This window comes from Suncus etruscus, chromosome 11, assembly GCF_024139225.1.
Source record: "Suncus etruscus isolate mSunEtr1 chromosome 11, mSunEtr1.pri.cur, whole genome shotgun sequence".
NCBI lineage: Eukaryota > Metazoa > Chordata > Mammalia > Eulipotyphla > Soricidae > Suncus > Suncus etruscus.
The window spans coordinates 76,867,675-76,892,538 of NC_064858.1; the positions used below are offsets into that span (position 1 = coordinate 76,867,675).

A 24,864-nucleotide genomic window follows, 5' to 3' on the forward strand; every position below is an offset into this window, starting at 1 on the left:
TGATCTCTGGCAATGCATGGTCACCCAGACATCACTGAGAGCTTCTCCCTGAGCAGTAGCCTAAGAATAATCCCTGAATGTTGCTAGAATGGCCCAAGAACTAAAAAAGAAAGAAAAACACTTTGACCCTTCTCTCTCTAATGTATGTATATAGTGAGGGTGGGGGAATCCTTCCTACCCCTGGGGCAATGCTAGGAATAAAATCCAGATCTTCAGACACTAGAAAGCAGTTGTTCTTCTACCAATTAATTTTTTTTCCACCTGAAAGAAAATGCACTGTCTGTATTGTACACATGTGAATTTGATTTGTTTGGTGTGGATTTTGTAAAGTGAAGATAGTGTGTGTACTTATAGCCAGATAAAGTTTACTTCTCTACATTTTCTTATTTTTTCTTGATACGTTTTCACTTACTAAATTTGTTGAGTTTATTTTGTTTTCAGACCTGGAGTTCCAGGAGCCCCTTTGCCGGGAAGAGCCGTTCTCTCAATGAATGGATTGAGCTATGGGGTAATACGGGTCAATACTGAAGATAAAAACTCAGCACTGACTGTCCAGGATGTGGGGCATGTCATGCCTGGTGGTGAGTTCTCAGACATTCTGTTTTTTATAAAGATTTATCATTACCAGATAGTAACTGATAGAATGTGGATTTAAAAAACTAGGAATGGGGCCAGGTAAGGTGCCTGCCTTGCCTGCGCTAGCCTTGGATGGACCGCAGTTCGATCCCCTGGTGTCCCATATGGTCCCCCAAGCCAGGAGCAACTTCTGAGCACATAGCCAGGAGTAACTCCTGAGTGTTACTGGGTGTGGCCCAAAAACCAAAATAAATAAATAAATAACTAGGAATATAATATTTAATACTTTTTTAATATTTAATACTTTATAATTTTTCAGTTTCTGTAATAGTTAAGTGATTCTTACTTCCTAACAGTTGATTTAGTTGTAGATGCCAATTCCAGTTGTTTACATGAAAGCTAGTATTGAGTAATGTTAAAATAATTTGATTTGACACTGTAATTCCCAAACTATTGGAAAGTTGTAATTAACTAGTTTTCTAAAGATTTTGAATTTAGGGCTGAAATGATGGTACAGTGGGTAGGGCTCTTGCGTTACTGTTGCTGACCCAGGTTCAATCCCCAGCATTTCTATGGTTCCACGAGCACTGCCAGGAGTGGTTTTCTGAGTATAGAGCCAGGAGTAAGTAAGCCCTCGGCATTGCCAAGTGTCCGTGACTCCTCCCCTATACCTCCCCCAAACTCAACAGACACAGACAGACAGACACACACACAGACACACACACAGACACACACACACACACACACACTCACTTGAGTTAGGGGACTAGAGAGATAGCACAACAAGTAAGCTCTGAACATTGCCAAGTGTCCATGACTCCACCCCTAAACCTCCCCCAAATCCAACATTCTCTCTCTCCCTCTCCCTCCTTCTTTCTCTCTCTCCCTCCCCCTCACCCCCTCCTTCCCCTCCCCCTCCCTCCCTCTCCTTTCCCTCCCTCCCTCCCCCTCCCCCTCCCCCCTCCCTCCCTCTCCTTCCCCTCCCTCCCCCCCTCCCTCCCCCCTCCCTCCCCCCTCCCTCCCCCCCCTCTCTCTGTCTCTCTCTCTCTCTCTCCCTCCCTCCACCCAGCACAACCTTCCAAAAAATTTGAATTTGAAGTTTAACCCATTTCTTTGAACTTTAGTCATTTAAAATGTCACTATATTTGAATGTTCTTGCACATGGCCAACCCAGATTTGATCCCAGCAACCCATAAGGTTCCCTGAGTACTGCCAAAATTAATCCCTGAGTACAGAGCCAAAAAATAAACCCTGAGGGGCAGAGCAATAATACAGTAGGTAGTGGGTAGGACATTTGCCTTGCATGTGGCTGACTGGGTTCTATCCCCATCGCCCATATAGTACTCTGATCCTGCCAGTAGTGATTTCTGAGCTCACAGCCAGGAGTAACCCCTGAACACTGCCAGGTGTGCCCCTCCCCCAAGAAAAAAGAATAAACTCTGAAAAAGCTTTTGTATGTTATTTATTTTATTTGCCAAGTTAAAAAATTTATCATTAATGTTAAAAGATGAAAATTTCAGGAACTGGAGAGAGAGAGTACAGTAAGTAGGACATGTTTGCCTTGCAGGCAACCAACCCATGTTTAATCAGTGCCTGGCGATCCCTGAACTAGAAGTAAGTTCTGAGAACTGCTTCATGTGGCCCCAAAACCTAGTCCTATCCCCAAACAAATAAAAATAAAAGATGGAACTTTCAGGGGGCATAGTGATTGTACAACCAGTAGTACACTCATTTTATACTTGGCTGACCCACGTTCAATACCTGGAACCCCATAAAGTCCCCTGAGCCTGAACTTCTCAGGGGTGGCCCCCCAAAAAGAAGATAGAAATGTTAAGGTTTAGAGATAGTATAGAAGGGAAGGCACTGAACTTTTATGTAACCAGTCTTTTTCACCCAGATTCAAATCTCTTGTCACACATGTAGTTTCCTAAACACAATCAAGAATCACTCTTCAACACAGCCAAGATTAGCTCTTGAGCACTACCAGCTGTAACCCCAAACACAAACAAGGCAACAACAGCAACAACAAAAAATAGGTTTCAAATATACTTAGGTAACTTTGGGTTTTTTTTTTTTGGGGGGGGGGACACCTATTTGATGCTCAGGGGTTACTCCTGGCTACGCACTCAGAAATCACCCTTGGGGCCGGAGAGATAGCACAGCGGTGTTTGCCTTGCAAGCAGCCGATCCAGGACCAAAGGTGGTTGGTTCGAATCCCGGTGTCCCATATGGTCCCCCGTGCCTGCCAGGAGCTATTTTTGAGCAGACAGCCAGGAGTAACCCCTGAGCACCTCTGGGTGTGGCTCAAAAACCAAAAAAAAAAAAAAGAAAGAAAGAAAGAAAGAAAGAAATTACCCTTGGCTTGGGATGACCATATGGGACGCCAGGGGATCGAACTGTGGTCCTAAACTAGTGCTTGTAAGGCAAACGCCTTACCTCTAGTGCCACTTCTCCAGTCCCTGGGTTTAACATTACTGTTTGCTATTCTTTTTTTTTTTCCATGTCAGAAGGTCATGACAGGGGCCGGAGAGATAGCATGGAGGTAAGGCATTTGCCTTTCATGCAGAAGGTTGTCGGTTCGAATCCCGGCGTCCCATATGGTCCCCCGTGCCTGCCAGGAGCAATTTCTGAGCATGGAGCCAGGAATAACCCCTGAGCACTGCCGGGTGTGACCCAAAAACCACCAAAAAAAAAAAAAAAAGAAGGTCATGACAAGGTTGAAAGGAGGCACATATCACACAAGTGTGTGAAATCCTAATCATCATGCTTATGAACCGGAAAAGGATCACTATTTGCTATTTTTTTTCTTTTGGCTTTTGGGTCATACCCGGCAGGGGTTACTCCTGGCTCTACACTCAGAAATTGCTCCTGGCAGGCTCGGGGGACCTTATGGGATGCTGGGATTCAAACCACTGTCCTTTTTCATGCAAGGCATACGCCCTACAACCATCCTATCTCTCTGGCCCTGATTTGCTATTCTTTTTTTTTGGTGACACCCAGCAGTGCTCAGGGGACATTCTTGGCTGTCTGCTCAGAAATAGCTCCTGGCAGGCACAGGGGGCAACCATATGGGATGCCGGGAGTTGAACCACCGACCTTCTGCATAATGCATAAAAGGCAAACACCTTACCTCCATGCCGTCTCTCCGGCCCCTGATCTGCTATTCTTTTTTTCATTTTTTTTTTTTTTTTTGATTTTGGTTTTTTCAGGCCACACCTGGCAATGCGCAGGGGTTATTCCTGGCTCTACATTCAGAAATCACCCCCGTCAGGCTTGGGGGACCATATGGGACGCTGGGATTTGAACCAGTGACCTTCCGCATGTAAGGCAAACGCCTTACCGCTGTGCTATCTCTCCGGCCTCTGATTTGCTATTCTTAATGCTTCTCAGTATATGTAAAACTTGGCCTGAGTTCACAAGGATAAAGCTGTTAATTTGCATTGATTTTTCAGAACTAAATCACTTAACTGTGCTTTCTGTATAATAGGGATGATGTGTATTGTGAAACCTGAGGGACAACCCCAACTCTGCAAGACAGATGAAATTGGTGAAATCTGTGTCAGCTCCAGAACAGGGGGCATGATGTACTTTGGGCTTGCTGGTGTGACAAAAAATAACTTTGAGGTATGTGATGTTAACATTTTGTGGGGGATATCTCTGGAGAGGACTTTCCTACACAGAAATGTTCGCTAAGAGCAGAAGGTGCAAAACAGCAACCAAGAGCATGTATTCTATAGTTAGACTGCCTGAGTTCGACCCCTTACTCGGATTCTGACAAGTTAATCACATTTAACTTCTCTGTGCCCTGTGTCCCTTCTGTAAAATAGAAGGAACCCTAGTACCTACTTCAATTGTTGTGAGAGCTAAGAGTTCATGTATGTAAAATACTTGGGATTATTCCAGTCCCTATTTTATATAGAACATGCTATTGTTTATTTGCTAAATAAATCTAGATCTTGGGGCTGGAGGATAATATAGCAAGCAGGGCACTTGAACACTGCTTCAATTTCCTGGCACCCCATATGGCTTCCAAAATCCGGATAGGAGTAATCACTGGGCATAGAGCCAGGTGTAAGCCCCAAGTACTGCCAGGTATGGTCCAAAACCAAACCAGGAAAAAAAAAAAGATTAAATCCTCATAAAGGTTTACTCTGGGTACTAGAATGGTAGTACAACTAGTTGGACACTTTACCTTCACCATCCTATGTGGTTCCCTAAGCACTGCAAAGAGTAACACATGAGCATTGCCCCCAAAAAATTGACTCTAAGTACACTAAAACTACGGTTTGAGCTTTAATTTTAACAATACTGTTAATTGTATCCAGTTTCCAAAATTAAACTCCCATTAACTGAAAGATCAAATACAAAGTTACTAATGAAAATGAGGAACAACATGTCCTTAGGACAGATCCCTCTCTTTATTCAAACTGTCAAGTCAGGCATGTGTTTATTGAGACCTTCTATGTGGTTGGCCCTGTTCTAGATGCTTGGGTATATCATAAAAATAAGTTCCTTGAGCAGCTCATATTTTAGTGGAACTAGCATATTGTTTTTCTGCAGACAATCCTGCCTGTAAAATCCAATTGAAATAAAAGTTGTCCTGGTGAATCAGTAAAACATATTTACTAGAGTAGACAAAAGTGTCTATTTCGAAATTGGCATTAATTTGCTTCAGGACAATATAAAGGGAACTTAGTTCATGCCTGGGCCATGTCCCCATCACATTAGACAGTTTTCAGGTCTTTTAAAACTTTTTCCTCTCACAAACCCCTTTTAGCCTTGAAATGTAACATAGGCAAATCCCATAGAAATACCTCAAATTCATTATACAGTTAGTTTTTATTTCGTTTTGATAATTGTGCATTTAGAAATTTCACTATCCCCAGATTTTTCACAACTCGCACATTAAATTATGGAACGCCATATTGGGAATCGAAACTCACATTTTATGAAGCTAGGATCTGCACTGGTGGTTCTCAGTCTGAGAGGACATTAGCTATCTACCTTCTCATTGAAAAATCATTCCTGTAATCATATAATGATACATATAACTACCATGATAAAGCATTATCTATATGAACAGTGAGGCACTGGGTTCAATGCCTGGTTACTACCAAAAGAATCCGACAAAAATAATATCTAATTTGACAGACCTGCAGCAATTGCTTATCTGCTGCCAAGGTTTCCACTACAGATATAAGTAAAAATGCTCTCATGCTTTCTGCCTGTCAGATTGTAGCAGCCGAGATTGAATGGAGAGGAAAATAGAGAAAAGAAAACTAATTCAGGACCAGAGTGACAGGATAGTGGATAAAGTCCTTTCCTCATGTAAGACTAACCCAAGTTCAGTCAGCATCTCATATGGTCCCCTGAACACTGCCTGGAGAAATTCCTGACTGCAGAGCCAGGAGTTAAGTCCCGTGCACCACTAGATGTGACCAAAAAAACAAAAAAAAAGTATTACTGGACTGACAATAACCTCTATATACAGAGCCTACAATGGAGCAATATGAATGTTAAATTTCTATCCAGTATTCCATCAGCACCACTATTACTGTTACAGACTTGTCTTACCTTTGTAAGTTGGGATGAAGGACACAGGCTTCACATTTGTTAGGTTGTCAGTTGGCAATCCTAGCATGAAATCAGAGATATCTAGTCTCCCTTTACAGAGGGCTCTTCAAATGTGTTTCCTGACCATTCTTTGTCGTGTATACATTTTACTAATTAAATTTTTTTGGGTGGGGGCACACCTGGTAACGCTCAGGTGTTACTCCTGGCTATATGCTCAGAAATCACCCCTGGCTTGGGGGACTATATGGGACGCCGAGGGATCGAACTGCAGTCCATCCTAGGCTAGATGCCTTATGCCCGCGCCACCTCTCCGGCCCCTAATTTAAATTTTAATTAAAAAATTTTAAGGGGGGGGCGAAGAGATTCAACAGTAGGTCGTTTGCCTTGTGCATGGACAACCCGGGATGTATCCGGAAACAATTCCCCGAGCCTGCCCGGAGTGATTTCTGAGCACAGAGCCAGGAGTAACCTCTAAGTGCTTCTGGGTGTGGCCCAGAAACCAAAAAAAAGTTTAAGGGTTTTAAGAGTGCATATATTTATAATACCTGGATTCTTCTTTATTGCATATTTTTTTACTGAAAACAAAATCCACAAGCAGTTTTTTAATCAAAAATATGGTGGGGAGCTGGAGCAGTGGCACAAGTGGTAGGGCATTTGCCTTGCACGTGTCCTAGGATGGACCGCAGTTTGATCCCTGTTTGATATGGCGTCCCATATGGTCCTCCAAGCCAGGAGCGATTTCTGAGCACATAGCCAGGAGTAACCCCTAAGCATCACCGAGTGTGGCCCAAAAAACAAAAAGAAAATAATATTTATGTTGCCTTTCTTATGTAGGCAACTGCTAATTCAGATTTTTTAGACTTAATGCCAAACTTGTAGGTTCCCAGTCATGATGAAAATTTTTTTGGAGTGGGGCCAGACCTGGCAGCGCTCAGGGATTACTCCTGGCTTTGCACTTAGAAATCACTCCTGGCAGGCTCAGGGGACCATATGAGATGCCAGTGAGCGAAACTGGGTTTATCATGGGTTAGCTTTGTGCAGGGCAAACATCATACCACTGTGCTATTGCTCTGGCCCAAATTTTTGTAATATTCTAATTCTTGCCATTTCTTGAATAACTAGGCCATATCCTTATGTCTACAAATTTATTTATATGCCTATAACCTTTATTCTAGTCCTGTAATTGGGAATCCCATTTTATGACTAAGGAAATCAAGGTTTAGGATCAGAGCAATAGTACAGTGGGTAGGACACTTGCCTTATATATGGCCTACCTGGTATCATATGGTCTCCTTACTCTGCTAGAACTAATCTCTGAGCACAGAGCTTCTGAACACAGAGCTTTAAGTGTGTTCAGACACCACTGGGTGTGGCCCCAAATAAAAATAATTTAAATAAAAAGAAATCAGGACTGGACCAATAGTAGTACCAATAGAGTAAGGTATTTGTCTTGCACATGGTTGATCCAGGTTTGATCCCCAGCATCCCATATGGTTTTCCAAGCCCACCAGGAATGTGATTCCTGACTGCAGAGCCAAGAATAAGCTCTGCGCACCACCTGTTGTGATCCCCAATCCCACCAAAAAAAAGAAAAGAAATCAGGTCTAGGGAAATTCAGGAGCCCACATTTCTAGATTAGTAACAAGGCAAGAAGTTGAACTTATGTCTATTTCAAAGACTTTCTCTGTGAAGCCTTTGCAGAGCTTTAGTATGGAGATATTATACAAAGGAAACTGAATTAACACTTTTCCTTTTTGGGGGTTTGGGGGTTCCCAAATGTACTCAGGAGACCTGAGGCCATTTCCAATGATAATTGAGGCTCAGTACTAAGACCAAGGTTGTGGTTTTGCTCAAGCTTTTAGTGCCAGGGACTATCAGAGGCACACTCAGTCGTGCTGGGAATTTCTAGATCTATTCCAGCAATTTCTAGGTATCAAACTAGGGTCGTATACATTCAAAACATGTACCCTTAACTTGTGTTGTCTCTCTGGTCAATGTAAAAGTTATTTGTTTAAGGTGAATATTGTAAATTTTAAAATTTTTGTTCTCTTGGGACCAAAGTGATAGTACAGAAGTAGGACGTATGCCTTGCACATGGCAAACCTAGGACAGACTCAGGTTCGATCCCCGGCATCTCATATAGTCCCCCACGCCTGCCAGGAGCTATTTCTGAGTAAAGAGCCAGGAGTAATCCCTGAGTGATAGGGATTTTGTTGCCCCAAACCAAAATATAAAAATAAAATAAAATTTTTGTTTTTTGATTATTATTGTTGATGGTAATAGTAGTAATTTTGGTTGATTGGGGCCTTATCTGGTGATGCTTGGGGTCTTTTCTCAGCTCTGTGCTCCACAACGTTGTTCCTGGCAGTGCTCAGGAACCATTTAGTGCAGGGATCAGATTGTGATTTACCACATATAAGACAAATGCCTTGACCTCTATACTATCACCTCCTGGCCACCTAAACATTATTCAATTTTGTTTGTTTGATTTGAGGGCTGGGAGTGGGGGTTTGGGATACAACATACCCAGTGGTGCATGGGGGCCTAGAGGTTTTAGGACTCAAACCAGGATCAGCTACATGTGAGGCAAGTGTCTTAACCCCTATACTCTTTCTTTAATGGAAATGCTAAATTTTTGTCTTCCTTTTTCTCTCTTTCAGGTAATTCCAGTGAATTCCGTAGGCTCTCCTATTGGAGATGTACCATTCATTCGGTCAGGTTTGCTGGGATTTGTAGGACCAGTAAGTGAATCTCTTATGTTTGTTTTGGTACATCTGATTCAGATAATTCAAATTTACTTCACAAACCAGAACAAGTTCTGATTTGCCTAGTAGTGTTACAGAGACATTTACTAACATTTCAAGCAATTCCTGTAAAAGTGTCATAAAATGATTCGTTTATGCATTCCATGGCACATTTAACCCTTTCAAACTAAGGCATAGTTTTTTATTTTCAAATCATTTTTTCTAATTTTTCAAGTAGGACCTTCCCCTGTGATACGTGGACAAAGGTCCTCATCATTACCTCATCCATAATATTCAACCTACCAGTCCAGGCCTGCTAGTTTGGTTGCTTGAGCTGTGTTGCTGAAGCCTACTAGTGCCACTGTTAAACAAGGCTGTACCTGGCAATGCTGGGTCATATAACACTTGGAACCTCATGCATCCCAGGCATCCTTTCTGGCCCTTTCACGTAAATGATATTTTTACTTATCCTTGATGTATGCCTGATTAATTACATTTCAGTAATTTAGAAGAAGACAGAAAGTGACATGAGTGGTAGAATAACAGGTAGAAAGAACACTTGCCTTGCACGTAGCCAACCTGAGTTGACGTTCCAGCACCCCATATAGTCCCTAAGCTCTGCCAGAAGTTACCCCCTGAACAGAGCAAAGAGTAATCCCTGAGCACCACTTGATGTGACCCCAAAACAACAACAAAAAGAAAATAGTTACCTTCAGTAGCAAAGAAAGCCACAGTGTATACCAAAGAGTATGCACAGTGCTCACTTCAGCAGCACATATACTAAAATTGGAATGATACAGAGAAGATTAGCATGGCCCCTACATAAGGATGGCATGCAAATTTGTGAAGCATTCCATAAGGTATTTGCAACAAGTTCATACATATTATCAGCATTACACCATGTATGACAGTAAGTTATCTGAATAGAAACTATTTGGTTCTTGGTAAAGAGTATTTATTTATTTATTTATTTATTTTTTTTTTGTTTTTGTTTTTTTGGGCCACACCCGGCGGTGCTCAGGGGTTACTCCTGGCTGTCTGCTCAGAAATAGCTCCTGGCAGGCACGGGGGACCATATGGGACACCGGGATTCGAACCAGCCACCTTTGGTCCTGGATTGGCTGCTTGCAAGGCAAACGCCGCTGTGCTATCTCTCCGGGTCCAGTAAAGAGTATTTATAGGCATTGGCTTTACAGAGAGAATTAGGACAGATAGCCTGTTCTCAGAGAATTCACAATTAGCTTGGTTAGCCAGTATTGTAGACAGTAAACTAGATCATAGAGGGCTTTATGTGGCATAATGGAAAGTTTGGATTTTATTTTTCAAGTAATAGGCAGATATTAGCATAGTAAGCCCATATACTTCCATCCATGGAGGTAAGGCATTTGCCTCGCATGCAGAAGGACGGTGGTTCAAACCCCGGCATCCCATATGGTCCCCTGAGTGCTGCCAGGTGTGACCCAAACACCCCCCCCCAAAAGAAATTTTTTTTAAAACTCCTGTTTAGCAGTTTAGACATATGTCTCATAGATCTAAACTTCCCACATAACCACACCTAACTACAGGAAAGGGTTAAATGCATCTTTAATTTTAGTTAGCTATTCCCAGGCAATAATTCTGTCACTGGGAAATAGAGAAGTTTAGAGGATGAGAAGTAATGGTCTCTTTCTGTTAACTGATTCTGTACTATTAACTGATTATACTATATAGTATATATAGCATATAAGTAGTATATACTATATACTATTAACTGATTATATTATAACTATACTGTTAACTGATTCTAAATAATTCTATTACTGGGAAATAGAGAAGTGGAGTTTGGAGGATGAGAAGTGATAGTCTCTTTATTTTAAGTGATTTCCACTTTAGCACATTTCAAATTGTTTTGAAATGTCTTGTTCATTTTGGTCCTCTAGGACCTACCAGTTATTTCTGGAGGTCAGAATCTGTCTCATTTTCATAGCCCCAGCAGTTCATGGCCCTATCTTATGCTCATTAAATCAGTAACTGACAGCTACATATGTCAGTAGTTTAAGAAATTTAGGCTCTGTTTTGAATAGGAAAAGTTAATTTACTGGAGATGAATATGGAAGAATTATTGACAAGTATTCTTCATATAAAGGTAACTAGGTCATAGACAACAGTGTCTTGTAGATTTGTTACCTTCTTAGAAAGGAGAGACTCCAAGGGCCAGAGTGATAGCACAGCAGTTAGGGATTTGCCTTGCACACAGCCAACCCAGGTTCAATCCCTGCAAATTACATATGGTCCCCTAAGCTTGATAAGAGTTATTTCTGAGTGTAGAGCCAGGAGTAACCCCTGAGTGCTGCTGGGTTTAGCCCACAAACCGAGAGAGCGAGAGAGAGAGAACGAGAGAGAGGAGAGAGGGAGAGAGAGAGAAGAGAGAGAGAGTCCAAGTGAATTAACTGGTCTTTTTTTTATTGAAATTGCTTTATCTTTATTAATCTGAAACAGTCATTCTGTCATTACAGTTTTAATCTCTTCCTGGGCCTTAGCTATAGTATAGTGGTGCTTCTCTTTCATGTTGCTGACCTGGTTCAGAGTCCAGCACCACATATGGTCCCTTGAGCACTGCTATGAGCAATTCCCAGAGCACGACCAAGTATAACCCTAAAACAAAAATAAACTTTAATCTCTTCCTGACTCCACAGTTAAATAAATAGATGTTTTTCTCTAGCTGGAAGTAAAATCAGTTGTGTGGAATCCTACAACCTTTTTAAAAAATTCTTCCTTCTGAATAAGTATGAGGAGTAATTCTAGAGATGTTACTTAGTGATATAGTGCTTATCTTGCTTGCATGAGATCTGGGTTCAATTTGTGGCACTGCAAAGAAGGGAAAAAAAAGAAAGAAATATGAGATGCTGCTGAGATAGCCGAAAATGCTGGAGTACATGCCTGGATTTCTCAGGTTTGGTTTCATATGGACCTCATAAGCACCACTGAATGTATTCCTGATTTTCCTAGCACCACCGAGAGGCCTTTCAAAACAACAAGGCATTTACTTTGCACACAACTGAACTCATGTTCTCCGGAGCCCACCAGAAGTAATTCCTGAGTGCAGAATCAGGAATAAACTTTGAGTGGCACCAGGTGTGACCCCCAAATAAACAAACTGGAGGGAAAAAAAACCCTCTGAAGTTAAAGCACTTGCCAACCCTAGCTTGATCCCAGCACTGCATTGTGCTTTAACATTGCCAGTTGTGGCTCCAAAATTAAAAGCAACAACAAAAGAATAGATAAGGGGACAAACTTAGCTCAAAGGGCTGAGCACATACAGGAGGTCCTGGCACTAAATGGTCCCCAGGCATAGAGCCAGGAGTAGCCTCTGAGCATCTTTAAGTGTGGCTTAAAAGCAAAACTCTGTGTGTGTGTGTGTGTGTGTGTGTGTGTGTGTGTGTGTGTGTGTATGTGTGTGTGTGTCTTTAAGTGTGGCTTAAAAGCAAAACTGTGTGTGTGTACACTCATGCACACACACACACACCTGTAAGATCCTATTACTTGAAGGCTACTGATGTATGTCAAAGTGTAGGTTTTGTCATTTTTGCTATTTAAATCATGGAAATTAAGTTCAGTCATTGTTACCTTTCAGGGCAGCTTGGTGTTTGTGGTTGGAAAAATGGATGGGTTACTAATGGTCAGTGGCCGAAGACATAACGCTGATGATATTGTTGCTACTGGGTTGGCGGTTGAATCAATAAAGACTGTTTATAGAGGAAGGTGAGTAGTGCAGAATGCACATTACCACTTCCAGTGGGATCTATACTGTTTTATAGGGTGCTTTGTGTTGTGTTTGTAGATTGAATTAATAATTGAATTAATTTGGTTTAGTGTAGCAGGAATGGAGTTTTAAATATTTATTTTAAAATACCTGATTCATGAGGCCGAAGCCATGGCACAGCAATAGGGTGTTTGCCTTGTATGCAGCTGACCTAGGACGAACCTCGGTTCTATCTCTGCTGTCCCATATGGTCCCCTAAAGCCAGGGGCAATTTCTGAGCGCATAGTCAGGAGTAACCCTAGTGTCATTGGGTGTGGGCCCCCCCCCAAAAATAAAATAAAATATCTGATTCACAACTTGTTGACAGAGGTAAATCCCTTTCTCCATCATATAACTTTATAGTGTTTCCAGCATTACTCAGTATTTCTTGATTTACAGCTGCTTTGCTCTAGTCACACTGTATTTTCACAATGCCTTTCTTCAGTACAAATGTCTTTGAATGACAGGTGGGGTTTGAGGGTGGGAGGGAAATAGGGTCATTGGTGGTGGGAAAGGTGCACTGATGAAGGTAGTGTTCATTTTAAATAAAATACATGATTCTTCAGCTAGAATTAAAATGAATAAGTCATTGCCATACTTCTATCAGTTTTTAAATAATACAGTATATTAAATCCTGAGAACTGAAAAAATTCTGAAACATTGAACTTTATTCATTTTTTCCATATAAGTAGTCCTATTCAGATTGAGATAGATGCTGCTCACAAGAGTTTTACATCTAGGAAATATTTCCTTTACACTTCTCTAAATCACTATACTGTTTGACACAAATTGTGCATAGGCCATTCAGATACCTTTTTTTCTTTACTCTTCAGTGCAAGAAAAGATATTTGATATTCCTACTCAGTAGATTATTATCATCTTTAAAACCATCTTGGTGTTCCTAAAGGGGACAAGTTTTAAGAAGTAAGAAAAGTTAATTAAACCAATATGAGGAACAGATTTTCAGAAAATCATCGTATTTTATAGTGTGTAACTTCTAGTGAGATGTCAGTTAGACCTCTCTATCTTTGGTCACAGCACGTACACATTATCCAGCAACCAGTAGGTGTACAGTGAAGGTGTGGGTGGATGGAAGGAATTGAGGGAGGAAGAGAAGGAGGGGGTTGAAGAAGATGCAAGGAGAGCAGTCATATTTGGCTCTCCAGTAACTTTCCCTTCTTTTATGCATTCATTCAACAAATATTTATTGGTTCCAGCTGTTTGCCACTGTTCTATAGATGGTCAGGATGTGGCATGAAGTTCACACTGTGCCTGAAGGAAGTAGACCTATCACTATGCTATCTCTCCAGCCCTAACACTCCCCTCGTGATCATCCTCAAACCTGGCAAGCACATTCCCACCTTTCATCTATTCCTTCTCCCCAGAAACTTATTCCTCTAGATTTTCACATGGCCGACGTTCTACTTTACTCAGGTCTCTTCTTCAAGATTCACTCCTCAGGGAAGTGCTTCCAACCAGCCTACCTGCAGAATCCCCTCATAGGCACACTTCGCCCATGTCCCATCATGGGTTTCTCTGAGCATGCACTATGATGTGCTTTTCTGCTTATTTTGTCTGGCATGCAAGGTCCATTAAGATAGGGACTTTGTGTTACCACAACACTAGTCAAAACACTTTATTTTTCTGAGTCCTCATTTTGATGGTAATGACTAATTCTTTCAAAATTGCTCATTTCTGAGTAGTGTGTGAGGTTACTTCCTCTACAATTACATTTAAGTAAAGCAAATAGCACTGCTGTGAAGAGGCGCTGATGTGTTGCTGATGTGTTTGATCTGTCTCTCTTAGAATTGCTGTATTTTCTGTATCTGTGTTTTATGATGAGCGCATTGTGGTGGTTGCGGAACAAAGACCTGATGCCTCCGAAGAAGACAGTTTCCAGTGGATGAGCCGTGTTCTGCAGGTGAGGGCCCCTGGCATTTGTCCACAGAGGAGGTGGAAGCATTAAGTAATTTTTTGTTTTGTTTTAAACAGTCTAATTACGTTGATATATACTTTTTTTTTGTTTGTTTGTTTTTGTTTTTGGTCACACCCAGCAGTGCTCAGGAGCTACTCCTGACTCTACGCTCAGAAATCGCCACTGGCAGGTTCAGGGGACCATATGGGATGCTGGGATTCAAACCACCATCCTTTTGCATGCAAGGCAAATATCCTACCGCTGTGCTATCTGGCCCATTTTTTTTGGGGGGATACTTTTTTCTTAGTTAATAGTCAGATACTATTAGCAAAACCATTACAAAATCAGATAATATCTTTTTATCCTGTAGGATATATGGTTTTGGGAGAGGAGGGGGGCTCCAAGATGGCAGGATCAGCTGAATTGATTTCCTTTAAGAATTTTTTTAGGGGCCGGGCGGTGGCGCTAAAGGTAAGGTGCCTGCCTTGCCTGCGCTAGCCTTGGACGGACCGCGGTTCGATCCCCCGGTGTCCCATATGGTCCCCCAAGCCAGGAGCAACTTCTGAGCACATAGCCAGGAGTAACCCCTGAGCGTTACTGGGTGTGGCCCAAAAACCAAAAAAAAAAAAAAAAGAATTTTTTAGGGGGCTGGAGAGATAGCACAGCGGTAGGGTGTTTGCCTTGCAAACACTGACCGAGGACCAACAGTGGTTTGAATCCCAGCATCCCATATGGTCCCCTGTGTCTGCCAGGAGCAATTTCTAAGCAGAGAGCGCTGCTGGGTTGACCCAAAAATAAAAAAACCAAAACAAAACAAAACAAAAAAGAACTTTTTTTGTGGGCTGGAGCGATAGTACAGTGGTAGTGCATGCAGAATGACTGGGACAGGTCAACCTGGGTTTGATCCCCGGCATCCCATATGGTTCCCGAGCCTGCCAGAAGCAATTTTTGAGCACGAAGCCAGGCATAAACCCAAAAACAAAACAAAAAATAATAATTATTGGTGCAATAATACAGTGGAGAGGTTGAACTCAGGTTCAGTCTCCAACACCCCATATGGCCACGTGAGCCCCTCTTAAGAGTGATCTCTGAACATTATCTTGTGTGGCCCTTCCAAAAAGAAGAAAGAAGAAAGAAAATTTTATTCTTTATATATTAGTGTTTGCTACCGGTGAAAATTGTATGTTGACCACATGTTAAGAATAACATACGGGTCCGGGAAGGTGGCGCAAAGGTAAGGTGTCTGCCTTGCAAGCGCTAGCGTAGGACAGACCACGGTTCGATTTCCCGGCGTCCCATATGGTGCCCCCAGCCAGAGGCGATTTCTGAGTGCATAGCCAGGAGTAACCCCTGAGCATCAAATGGGTATGGCCCGAAAAACCAAAAAAAAAAGAAAGAAAGAAATAAAAGAAGAAATAAAAGAAAAATTTGGGCCCGGAGAGATAGCACAGGGCGTTTGCCTTGCAAGCAGCCAATCCAGGACCAAAGGTGGTTGGTTCGAATCCCAGTGTCCCATATGGTTCCCCGTGCCTGCCAGGAGCTATTTCTGACCAGACAACCAGGAGTAACCCTGAGCACTGCCGAGTATGGCCCAAAAACCCCCCCCCCCCAAAAAAAAAAAAAAGAAAAATTTGTGTTATTTTTCACATAAAGGTTAAATATGCATTCATTTGATACTTGTTGAGTGTGAGTGTACCAGTGTGCATGGCAGGTGAACTTATTTATTATTAAATAGTAGCCAGATGTGCTATCTTTGGTTTCTGATTTTGTTTCTTCTCAATTTGACTAGAACACAAACATCTCTATAAAGGGACTAAAATCTACACTTGAGAATTAACATGCTCTATCAAAATTATTTTTAGGAGTCCAGAGAAGTAATATAGCAGATAAGGTGCTTGCCTTGCATGCACCTGGTACAGGTCTGATCCCCAACAACCCATATGGACCCCTCAGCCCACCAGGAGTGATCCCTGACCACACAGATGTGGCCCAAAAACAAAAAACAAAAATAATTACTTTTTAAGAATCTTGTTTATTTTTTGGGTGGGAGTTTTTACCTGACAGTGCTCAGGGACTCTGTGCTTGGAGGGTAAGTGGGGAGGAGCTTGCTGTTATTGAGTCTTTCCAAAAGTTATGTTTGTTTTCCTATTCAGATTCTATTAGTTAGTAGAATAGTTAAAAGATGTATACACGGGGCTGGAGAGATAGCATGGAGGTAAGGTGTTTGCCTTTCATGCAGGAGGTCATCTGTTCGAATCCCGGCATCCCGTATGGTCCCTCATGCGTGCCAGGAGCAATTTCTGAGCCTGGAGCCAGGAATAACCCCTGAGCACTGCCAGGTGTGACCCAAAAACCACAAAAAAAAAAAAAAAGATGTATACACATGGGGCTGGAGAGATAGCACAGCGGTAGGGTGTTTGCCTAGCAAGTGGCCAACCCAGGACTGGCGCTGGTTCGAATCCCGGCATCCCATATGGTCCCCCATGCCTACCAGGAGTGATTTCTGAGTACAGGAGTAACCCCTGAGCACTGCTGGAGGGAGGGAGGGAAGGAGGAAGGAAGGATATATACATAGTAACTAGAACAGAAGTGCATAGGTGAGTGACTGAGACAGAGGGACCCTGAGGGAACTAGTGGAGCTCCATGTGCTATGATCTAACCCCAGTATTTAAGATGGTTAAGGTGGTAGGGGCCTGGAGAGATAGCATGGAGATAAGGTGTTTGCCTGGCATGCAGAAGGATGGTGGTTCGAATTCCGGCATCCCATATGGTCCCTCGAGCCTGCCAGGAGCGATTTCTGAGCATAGAGCCAGGAGGAACCTCTGAGTGCTGCTGGTATGACCCAAAAACGGGGGGGGGGGGGGGGGGGGGGGGGGGGAGAAGAGATGGTTATGGTGGGGTTTTGGAGTTTGTTTAGTTTTTTGTTTGTTTGTTTTTGGGCCACACCCAGTGACACTCAGAGGTTACTCTTGGCTATCCACTCAGAAATCGCTTCTGGCTTTGGGGTACTATATGGGACACCAGGGATTGAACCCAGGCCCGTCCTGGGTCAGCCAAGTGCAAGGTAAACACCCTACCGCTGCATTATCACTCCAGTCCTGTTTAAGGTGTTTGTAAATCAATAATAACCTCTTTCCAGTTCAATTATCTTATCTTCTATTAAATCTCTGCCATCATTGAAAGGATTAGGTTATATTTTTAATACCGTTTAGATATGAGATTTTCATAGTCTTCCAGATTTTAGATTTAGGTTTAATAAAGATTTAGATTTAGTTTAGTAAAAGGAATTCCTTGAGTCTAGTCAAGGAAGATGTTAAATGTCAAATTAATCTCACTGATATTTTTCTTTGTGTTTTCCTAGGCAATCGATAGTATTCATCAGGTGGGAGTCTACTGTCTTGCTTTGGTGCCTGCTAATACATTGCCAAAAACTCCACTAGGAGGAATCCATATATCTCAGACTAAACAGCTCTTTCTGGAGGGATCTTTACATCCTTGTAATATCCTCATGTGCCCCCATACATGTGTGACCAATTTGCCAAAACCCAGGCAAAAGCAACCAGGTAAATATACTGACTTAGATTCTTTTTGTTTGTTTGTTTGTATAAATATACTGACTTTGAAGTTATAACATTAAATGTGCTTGTGGGAAAGGGTGCAGAGCAATACAGTGGACAGCCAACCCAGGTTTGATCCTTGGTATCCCATATGGTCAGAGGCCAGTAGGAGTTATTTCAGAGTGCAGAGCCACAAGTGAACCCTAAGCACTATCAGATGTGGCCCAAAACAAACCAAAAAAATGGTGCTTCTTAGAGAGCCAGAGAAGACTATAGAGGGGTTGGGCACTGACCTTGCATTCTGCCTACCTGTATTCTATCCCTGACACCTCATGTGGTCCCCCCAAGCTGTGCCAGGATAATTCCCAAGACCAGAGTCAGGTGTAAGCCCTGAGGGATCCAAAAACAACCCTCACAAAAATCACTACTTAGAAATGAAGTGGGTGCTGCAGATACTATTTTTGACAGCCAGATTGCAACTTATTTTTTGAATTATAAAATTCTATGTAAGAGATTTATTTCTGCGAGCATATAGGCATAGCATCCCACCTGTCTAATGAAAGCTTTAGGTTTGTATTCTATTTTTGCTTTCCACTTTTTTTTTTTTTTTGGTTTTTGGGTCATACGAGCAGTGCTCAGGGATTATTCCTGGCACTACGCTCAGAAATCTCTCCTGGCAGGAGGGGGGGTGGATATGGGATGCCGGGATTCGAACCACTAACCTTCTGCATGCAAGGCAAACGCCTTACCTTTATGCTATCTCTCTGGCCCCTGCTTTCCACTTTTTATTGTTTTCTAATTACTAATGGGAAGGCAATGATGTGGGGATATTATGAGAGTTTGGAGTTCAAGAAAAATACAGGAGGTGGGGCCGAAGCAATAGCACAGAGGTAAGCATTTGCATTACATGCAGCTGACCTGGGATGGACCTGGGTTCGATTCCTGGCATCCCATATGGTCCCCCGAGCCTCCAGGAGCGATTTCTGAGCACAGAGCCATGAGTAACCCCTGAGTGCCCCCAGGTGTGGCCCCAAAACAAAAAAAAGAAAAAAATACAGGAGGAGCTGAGAATGTGGCTCAAATAGAAGAGCAGCTGTCTTGTATCTGTGATGCCTTGAGTTCACTACCCAACATTGCATGTGCTCTGTTTATCCCCATATATGGCCCCTAATCAAAAGAAGAAGGATGAGGAAAAGTAGAGAGAGGGAGGAATGAGGTTGGAAAAGAGAGATGAAATGTTATAGTGGCCTTGTTACAAAAACTCAGATTCTTATTGACTCTCTCAGGAATATAATGAACAGGAAAGAATTAGGATACAAGTTTCAGAAAAATACAACAAGGGTGGAGTGATAATATAAAGGCATTTGACTTGCATGTCGCTGACCTGGCGTAGATCCTTGGTATCCTGTGGTTCCCCCAAACACCACCAGGAGGGATCCCTAAGTGCTGCGCTCAGAGTAACCTCTGAGCACAACTGGTATGGCAAAAAGAAAAAAAGTAAATAAATAAAAAGGACAATAAAGGAAAATACAACAATTATTTAACCAAAATACAAATCAGTTGTGAAAGAAAGCTCAAAAGCCCAAATGCATGCCTTGCAAATGGAGGTCCAGATTTAATCCCCAGTTCTGTATCACCCCCCCAAGCACCAAGCCAGGGGTATCCCTTATCACCACTGGGTATTGCCCTCCCAAAAAATAAAGCACAAAAAATAAGATACAAATTTAGTTTTTTTTCTTGGTTTGGGATGTCTTCCAAGTGGTACTTTAGAGGTCTTAGGGGCCCTCCCAGCTGTTCTCAGCAAACCAGGTCAGTGTTCCACGATGAATAAGTATATGGTGCTAGCTTAGACCCCATGTGCTAGAGAGAGATTACACAGGTCACCCTGATGGTACTCAGGATTTCAGCACCATCCTCTGTACTCTGTAGTTAGTACTCAAAGAGCCACGTGGTGCTAGGGATTCAGCTAGGCTCAGCCCATTCTTATTTCTCTTGCCCCCACAGGTCAGTCTGGGTTGGATAGTAGCTCCTCAATCATCTTTTTTATTTCTTTTTGGTTTCTGGGCCAGACCCAAAAAGAGCCACTTCTGGCTCTGTGCCCAGGAATCACACCTGGCAGGCTTAGGGGGACCATATGGGATGCTGGGTCAGCCACATGCAAAGTAAATACCCTACCCGCTGTGCTATTGCTCCAGCTCCAGTCATCTTTTTGTTCTGACACTTGTCAGTTAGTCATTGTCAGAGATGTACTACATAACAAATAACCCTGAAGTTAGTGGCTTAACATACTGAGTTGGCACATATCACTGATGACTCATAGTTATATGTGATCTAATACAATTGCGGCACCAGTGTCAACCTGCTAAAGTAAAAAGCATTTTGGATTTTCTTAAATTACTATTAAATCACCATGAGATACAGTGTTAAAAGGTGCTGATTGTTGACTTTCAGTCATACAGTGACTCAAACCCATCCCTTCAACAGTGTTCATTTTCTATCACCAGTTTCCCCAGTTACCCTCTTGCTATTCCTCCACCTCCACCTCCTGCTTGTCTTTATGGCAGATATTTTTCTCTCTCTTTTTTCCTTTTATGCACTGTATTTGCAATACTGCTACTGAAGGGGTGTCATCTATAGACTTTACTTCCTCCAATTCTCAGTTCATAAGAAACATTTGGGGGCCAGAGCGAATACTATAGTTAACACTTGCCTTTCATGAGACTGAATTGGATTCAGTCACTGCCAGAAATAAGTCTTGAGCACAGCTGAATATAGCCAAAAAAGAAAAAGAAGAAGAAAGGAAAAGAAAAAAGAATATATTTTACTCATGGAATTGAATCTTCTTTTTTTTTTTTTTTGGAATTGAATCTTCTGAAAATGGCCAAGATCATCTTGGATTGGCAGAGCTCCAGACTGGAGGTTGGGTTCAGAACTTTTTGTGTACCTCTTCATGGGATCAGCAGTTATGAGCTGTTTTTCTCAAGTCAGTTGGCAGAAAAAAATAAGCCAAACCATACATCATATTTAAAGCTGCTTTTTGAGTCATATCTCCTACTTTTCATTGTCCAAAACAAGTCAGACCATATAAAGGTCAGTGGCGAAGAGATACCCCTCCCATAAAATCACTGCAAGGACAAGAAAAGATTATCTCAGGGTTCAGTTAGCTTCCTGACTTCCAAGTTACCTTTTCTGGATTCCAGCTAAGCAGATAGGAGAGAAAGAAGGGCAAAGAAAAGGGTCCTCTTTCCCTTTAAACCAATTTTCTAGAGGCCCAAGAAATAGTATATTGAGTAAAGAAAGCATTTGCCTTACACACAGGCAACCCACATTCAGTTGATTTCACCTTTGCAACCTATGAGGTCCTCCAGGAGTGATCCCTGAGCACAGAACCAGGAGTAAGCCCTGAACACTGCCAGGTGTGGCCCAGAAAAATCTAGAATTTTTCCTTGTCATTTCCTCTTATATATTATTCTCTTATAGTAAAGAAAATAGTCATGCAGTGGGTAGGGTGCTTGCCAACCACATGGCTGACCCAGGTTTAATTTCCTCCATCCCATATGGTCTCCAAGTACCACCAGGAGTAATTTCTGATTGCAGAGCCAGGAATAACCCCTGAGCATTGCCAGGTAAAGACACTTTCTCCCAAAAAATACATATAAGTATGTATACTTATATACATATTTTACATATGAATATATGTAGTCTTTAAGCATTTGCCCAGCCAGTAAAATTTCTGTTATTTAGGAAGATGAGAAGAATAAATGTTGAGGTGCCAGAGAGATAGCATGGAGGTAAGGCATTTGCCTTTCATGCAGAAGGACGGTGGTTCGAATTCCAGCATCCCATATGGTCCCCTGTGCCTGCCAGGGGCAATTTCTGAGCATAGAGCCAGGAATAACCCCCGAGTGCTGCTAGTTGTGACCCCCCCCCCCAAAAAAAAAGAATAAATGTTGAAATTAACAACTATCAGTCTGCCTCAGAAAATATACTGAGCTTTGTGGAGAAGTAAGTAAGTATATAAGGAAGATAGATGTTTATCTTGCACACAGCCAACCAGTTTCAATCCCAATATCCCATATGGTACCCCCAACATCACCAGGAGTGATTCCTGAGTACAGAGTCAAGAGTAACCCAGGAACTGCTTGGTGTGGCCCCAAAGCAAAATCAAACTAGAAGAGGCATATATGCAGATACAGCAAATGTCAGTAATTATCCTCCTACGTATTATGACTTAATTATTTTTCACTTTTCTTTCACTCATTGTCTCAAGAAATATATACAAGAGAACCTCAGAAAAATGTTGCTAAACTATTTTTGATTTAAAACTACTCTGAAAATATTTCTGTTTAAGACTTTATACCTTTATTTATTTTACAATGTAAATCCAGGATTGGACAGCTTATATAGTCAAATATTCTTTGACTCAGCCTGTATTAAAGGCTATTTCTAACTTGATATATTTATATATGTAGTTTTGTAGCATGAAATTTTGCATATTAAATTTAATATTGCAGTAGACACTTTCTAGACTTGAAATTGTTCAGTGATCACCATAACAGAGGATTGTTCTCTTTTCTGGGGTGATGTTTGTTTGTTTGTTTGTTTGTTTGTTTGGTGGCTATACCCCTCAGCTCTCAGATTATTCCTGGCTGTATGCTCAGAAATCACTCCTGGTAGGCTTGAGGGACCATATGGGATGCCAGAGATTGAACCCAGGTCAGCCACAGGCAGAACAAATGCCCAATGCCCTATCTGCTGTGCTATTCCTCCAGCACCACCTTTTCTGAGATTGGAAGGGTGATATTTGGGCCAGTAGTGCTCAGGAATGACTCCCCGCTCAGTGCATAAGGATTTCTTACACTCTCTTTTTTTTTTTTTCCTTCGAGGTTGGGGCAGTTGGGCCACACCCAGTGATGCTCAGGGGTTATTCATGGCTATGCGCTCAGAAATTGCTCCTGGCTTAGGGGATTGTATGGGACATCGGGGGATCAAATCACAGTTTGTCCTAGTTTAACACAAGCAAGACAAATGCCCGACCACTTGTGCTACCACTCCAGCCCCCAACCCTTCTATTCTTGATAGACTCACTGTTCCTATAGAGAACAGGTTTTGTTTCAGACACATTGCAGTGAAGTCCATTTTAGTATGGTTTTATAATTGGAGCAGATCAAATTCTTTATCAGTAGGAACCAGTACAACCAACTGTCACTTTCTCTGAGTGAAAATTGCTCTCTACCCAAGCTACAGGAATCCATCTGTTCCCTTACCTTTCTCCCTCAAAATCCTTTTCTCTCCTGTGGTTCTATTTTGTTTTATGTATTTTTAAAATTTATTTATTAGTACATTTCCTGACATGATATGTGTGGGTACACTGACTCCATTAGAATGTAAGTTGTCAAAAAAAAAAAAAAAAAAGAATGTAAGTTGTCTCGTGCACTACTATACTCTTGTTGCTTTTTAGAATACTTTATATTGAATGCACATTTGAACCCATTTTGGTTAGCCTAGACTGTTTTATGGCTGCATAGCTTGATTTGATATTTTCAAACAGTTCATCTTTGCCTTTATTTACAGGTGTGGGCCCTGCTTCTGTGATGGTTGGGAATCTGGTAGCTGGAAAACGCATAGCACAAGCTGCTGGAAGAGATCTTGGGCAAATTGAAGAGAATGATTTAGTGAGGAAGGTAAGTTCATAGTGTTGATTTTTGCAGAGCCATTAAGGACAGAACTTAGACTTCAGTAGCAGATGGGAACTGCATTATCCAACTTGTAAATGTTACTGACCTTGATTTTTTTTTTTCTGATTTATGACTTTAGCATCAGTTTCTGGCAGAAATTTTACAGTGGCGAGCCCAGACAACTCCTGACCATGTACTCTTCATGCTGTTAAATGCCAAGGTATTCAAAATTCAATTGTAAATCTAATCAGGTATTATCATAGGAATATTATAGGCATTCTTAATCTTTTTCTTTCATCAGAAAATTTCTCTTGCCAAATCTAAGGAAAAAAGCTACTGCTTTCTTCTTTTGACTTCCAAGGTTAAATTGTACAATCATTTTGGAGTTAAAAGGAAAACTCCTGAAGCCATATTTTTTGTTTGTTTGTTTGTTTGTTTTGGGGCCACACCTGGTGGTGCTCAGGGGTTATGCCTGATTCTGCTCAAAAATCACTCCTGGTGGACTAGAGGGACCATATGGGATGCTAAGGATCGATTTTGAGCCTGGAGCATTTAAAACAAATACCCTACCCACTGTACTATTGTACCAGCCTCTGGACTCATTATAATACTGTTTTGAATGAGCCATGAGTTTGATATTATTGGTTAGCATGTATATAATATACACATGTTATAGGTTATAACAATTACAGGTTAGCATTGTATAATATATTGTGTCATGCAGTTTTGTTTTTCATTTACTCAACTTCATTAATTTTTTGTTTCTACCAGGAAGAAACTGTCAGCCCTTTGTGTGTGTGTGGGGAAGTGTTGTTTTGTTTTGTTTTGTTTTGTTTTGGGGCCACATCCAGTAGTTATCAAGGGTTATTCCTTAGCAGTGCTCAATAGACCATATGGGATGTCAGGGATCAAACCCAGGCCAGCCTCATAATACATCAAGCACCTTATCTGCTGTACTATAATTCTAGCCCCATATTTATGAGCTTAGTGAACATATTTTATATCAAGCTTATTTTTAGTACACATTCAGTGAATTGTG

At 41.7% G+C, this 24,864-nt stretch overlaps 1 protein-coding gene, 2 non-coding genes and 1 pseudogene across 3 annotated transcripts in view; 3 read left to right on the top strand and 1 right to left on the bottom strand.

Annotated features, from left to right (window-relative positions):
• DIP2B (disco interacting protein 2 homolog B) overlaps positions 1 to 24,864 on the top strand; it is a 262,889-nt gene that overhangs the window by 208,889 nt on the left and 29,136 nt on the right. The window contains exons 18-25 of the mRNA XM_049783348.1: positions 442 to 581; positions 4,064 to 4,200; positions 8,811 to 8,891; positions 12,508 to 12,635; positions 14,482 to 14,596; positions 17,952 to 18,153; positions 23,722 to 23,831; positions 23,965 to 24,045. Coding sequence (XP_049639305.1) covers positions 442 to 581; positions 4,064 to 4,200; positions 8,811 to 8,891; positions 12,508 to 12,635; positions 14,482 to 14,596; positions 17,952 to 18,153; positions 23,722 to 23,831; positions 23,965 to 24,045 — 994 coding nt within the window. The remainder of the gene's footprint in view (positions 1 to 441; positions 582 to 4,063; positions 4,201 to 8,810; positions 8,892 to 12,507; positions 12,636 to 14,481; positions 14,597 to 17,951; positions 18,154 to 23,721; positions 23,832 to 23,964; positions 24,046 to 24,864) is intronic.
• On the bottom strand, positions 3,277 to 3,362 carry LOC126023291 (uncharacterized; annotated as a pseudogene).
• Positions 5,711 to 5,844, top strand: LOC126023086 (small nucleolar RNA SNORA31). The gene has a single exon (XR_007500299.1). It is a non-coding gene; the product is annotated as a small nucleolar RNA SNORA31 (small nucleolar RNA).
• LOC126023603 (U6 spliceosomal RNA) lies at positions 9,651 to 9,757 on the top strand. Its single transcript, XR_007500715.1, has one exon. It is a non-coding gene; the product is annotated as a U6 spliceosomal RNA (small nuclear RNA).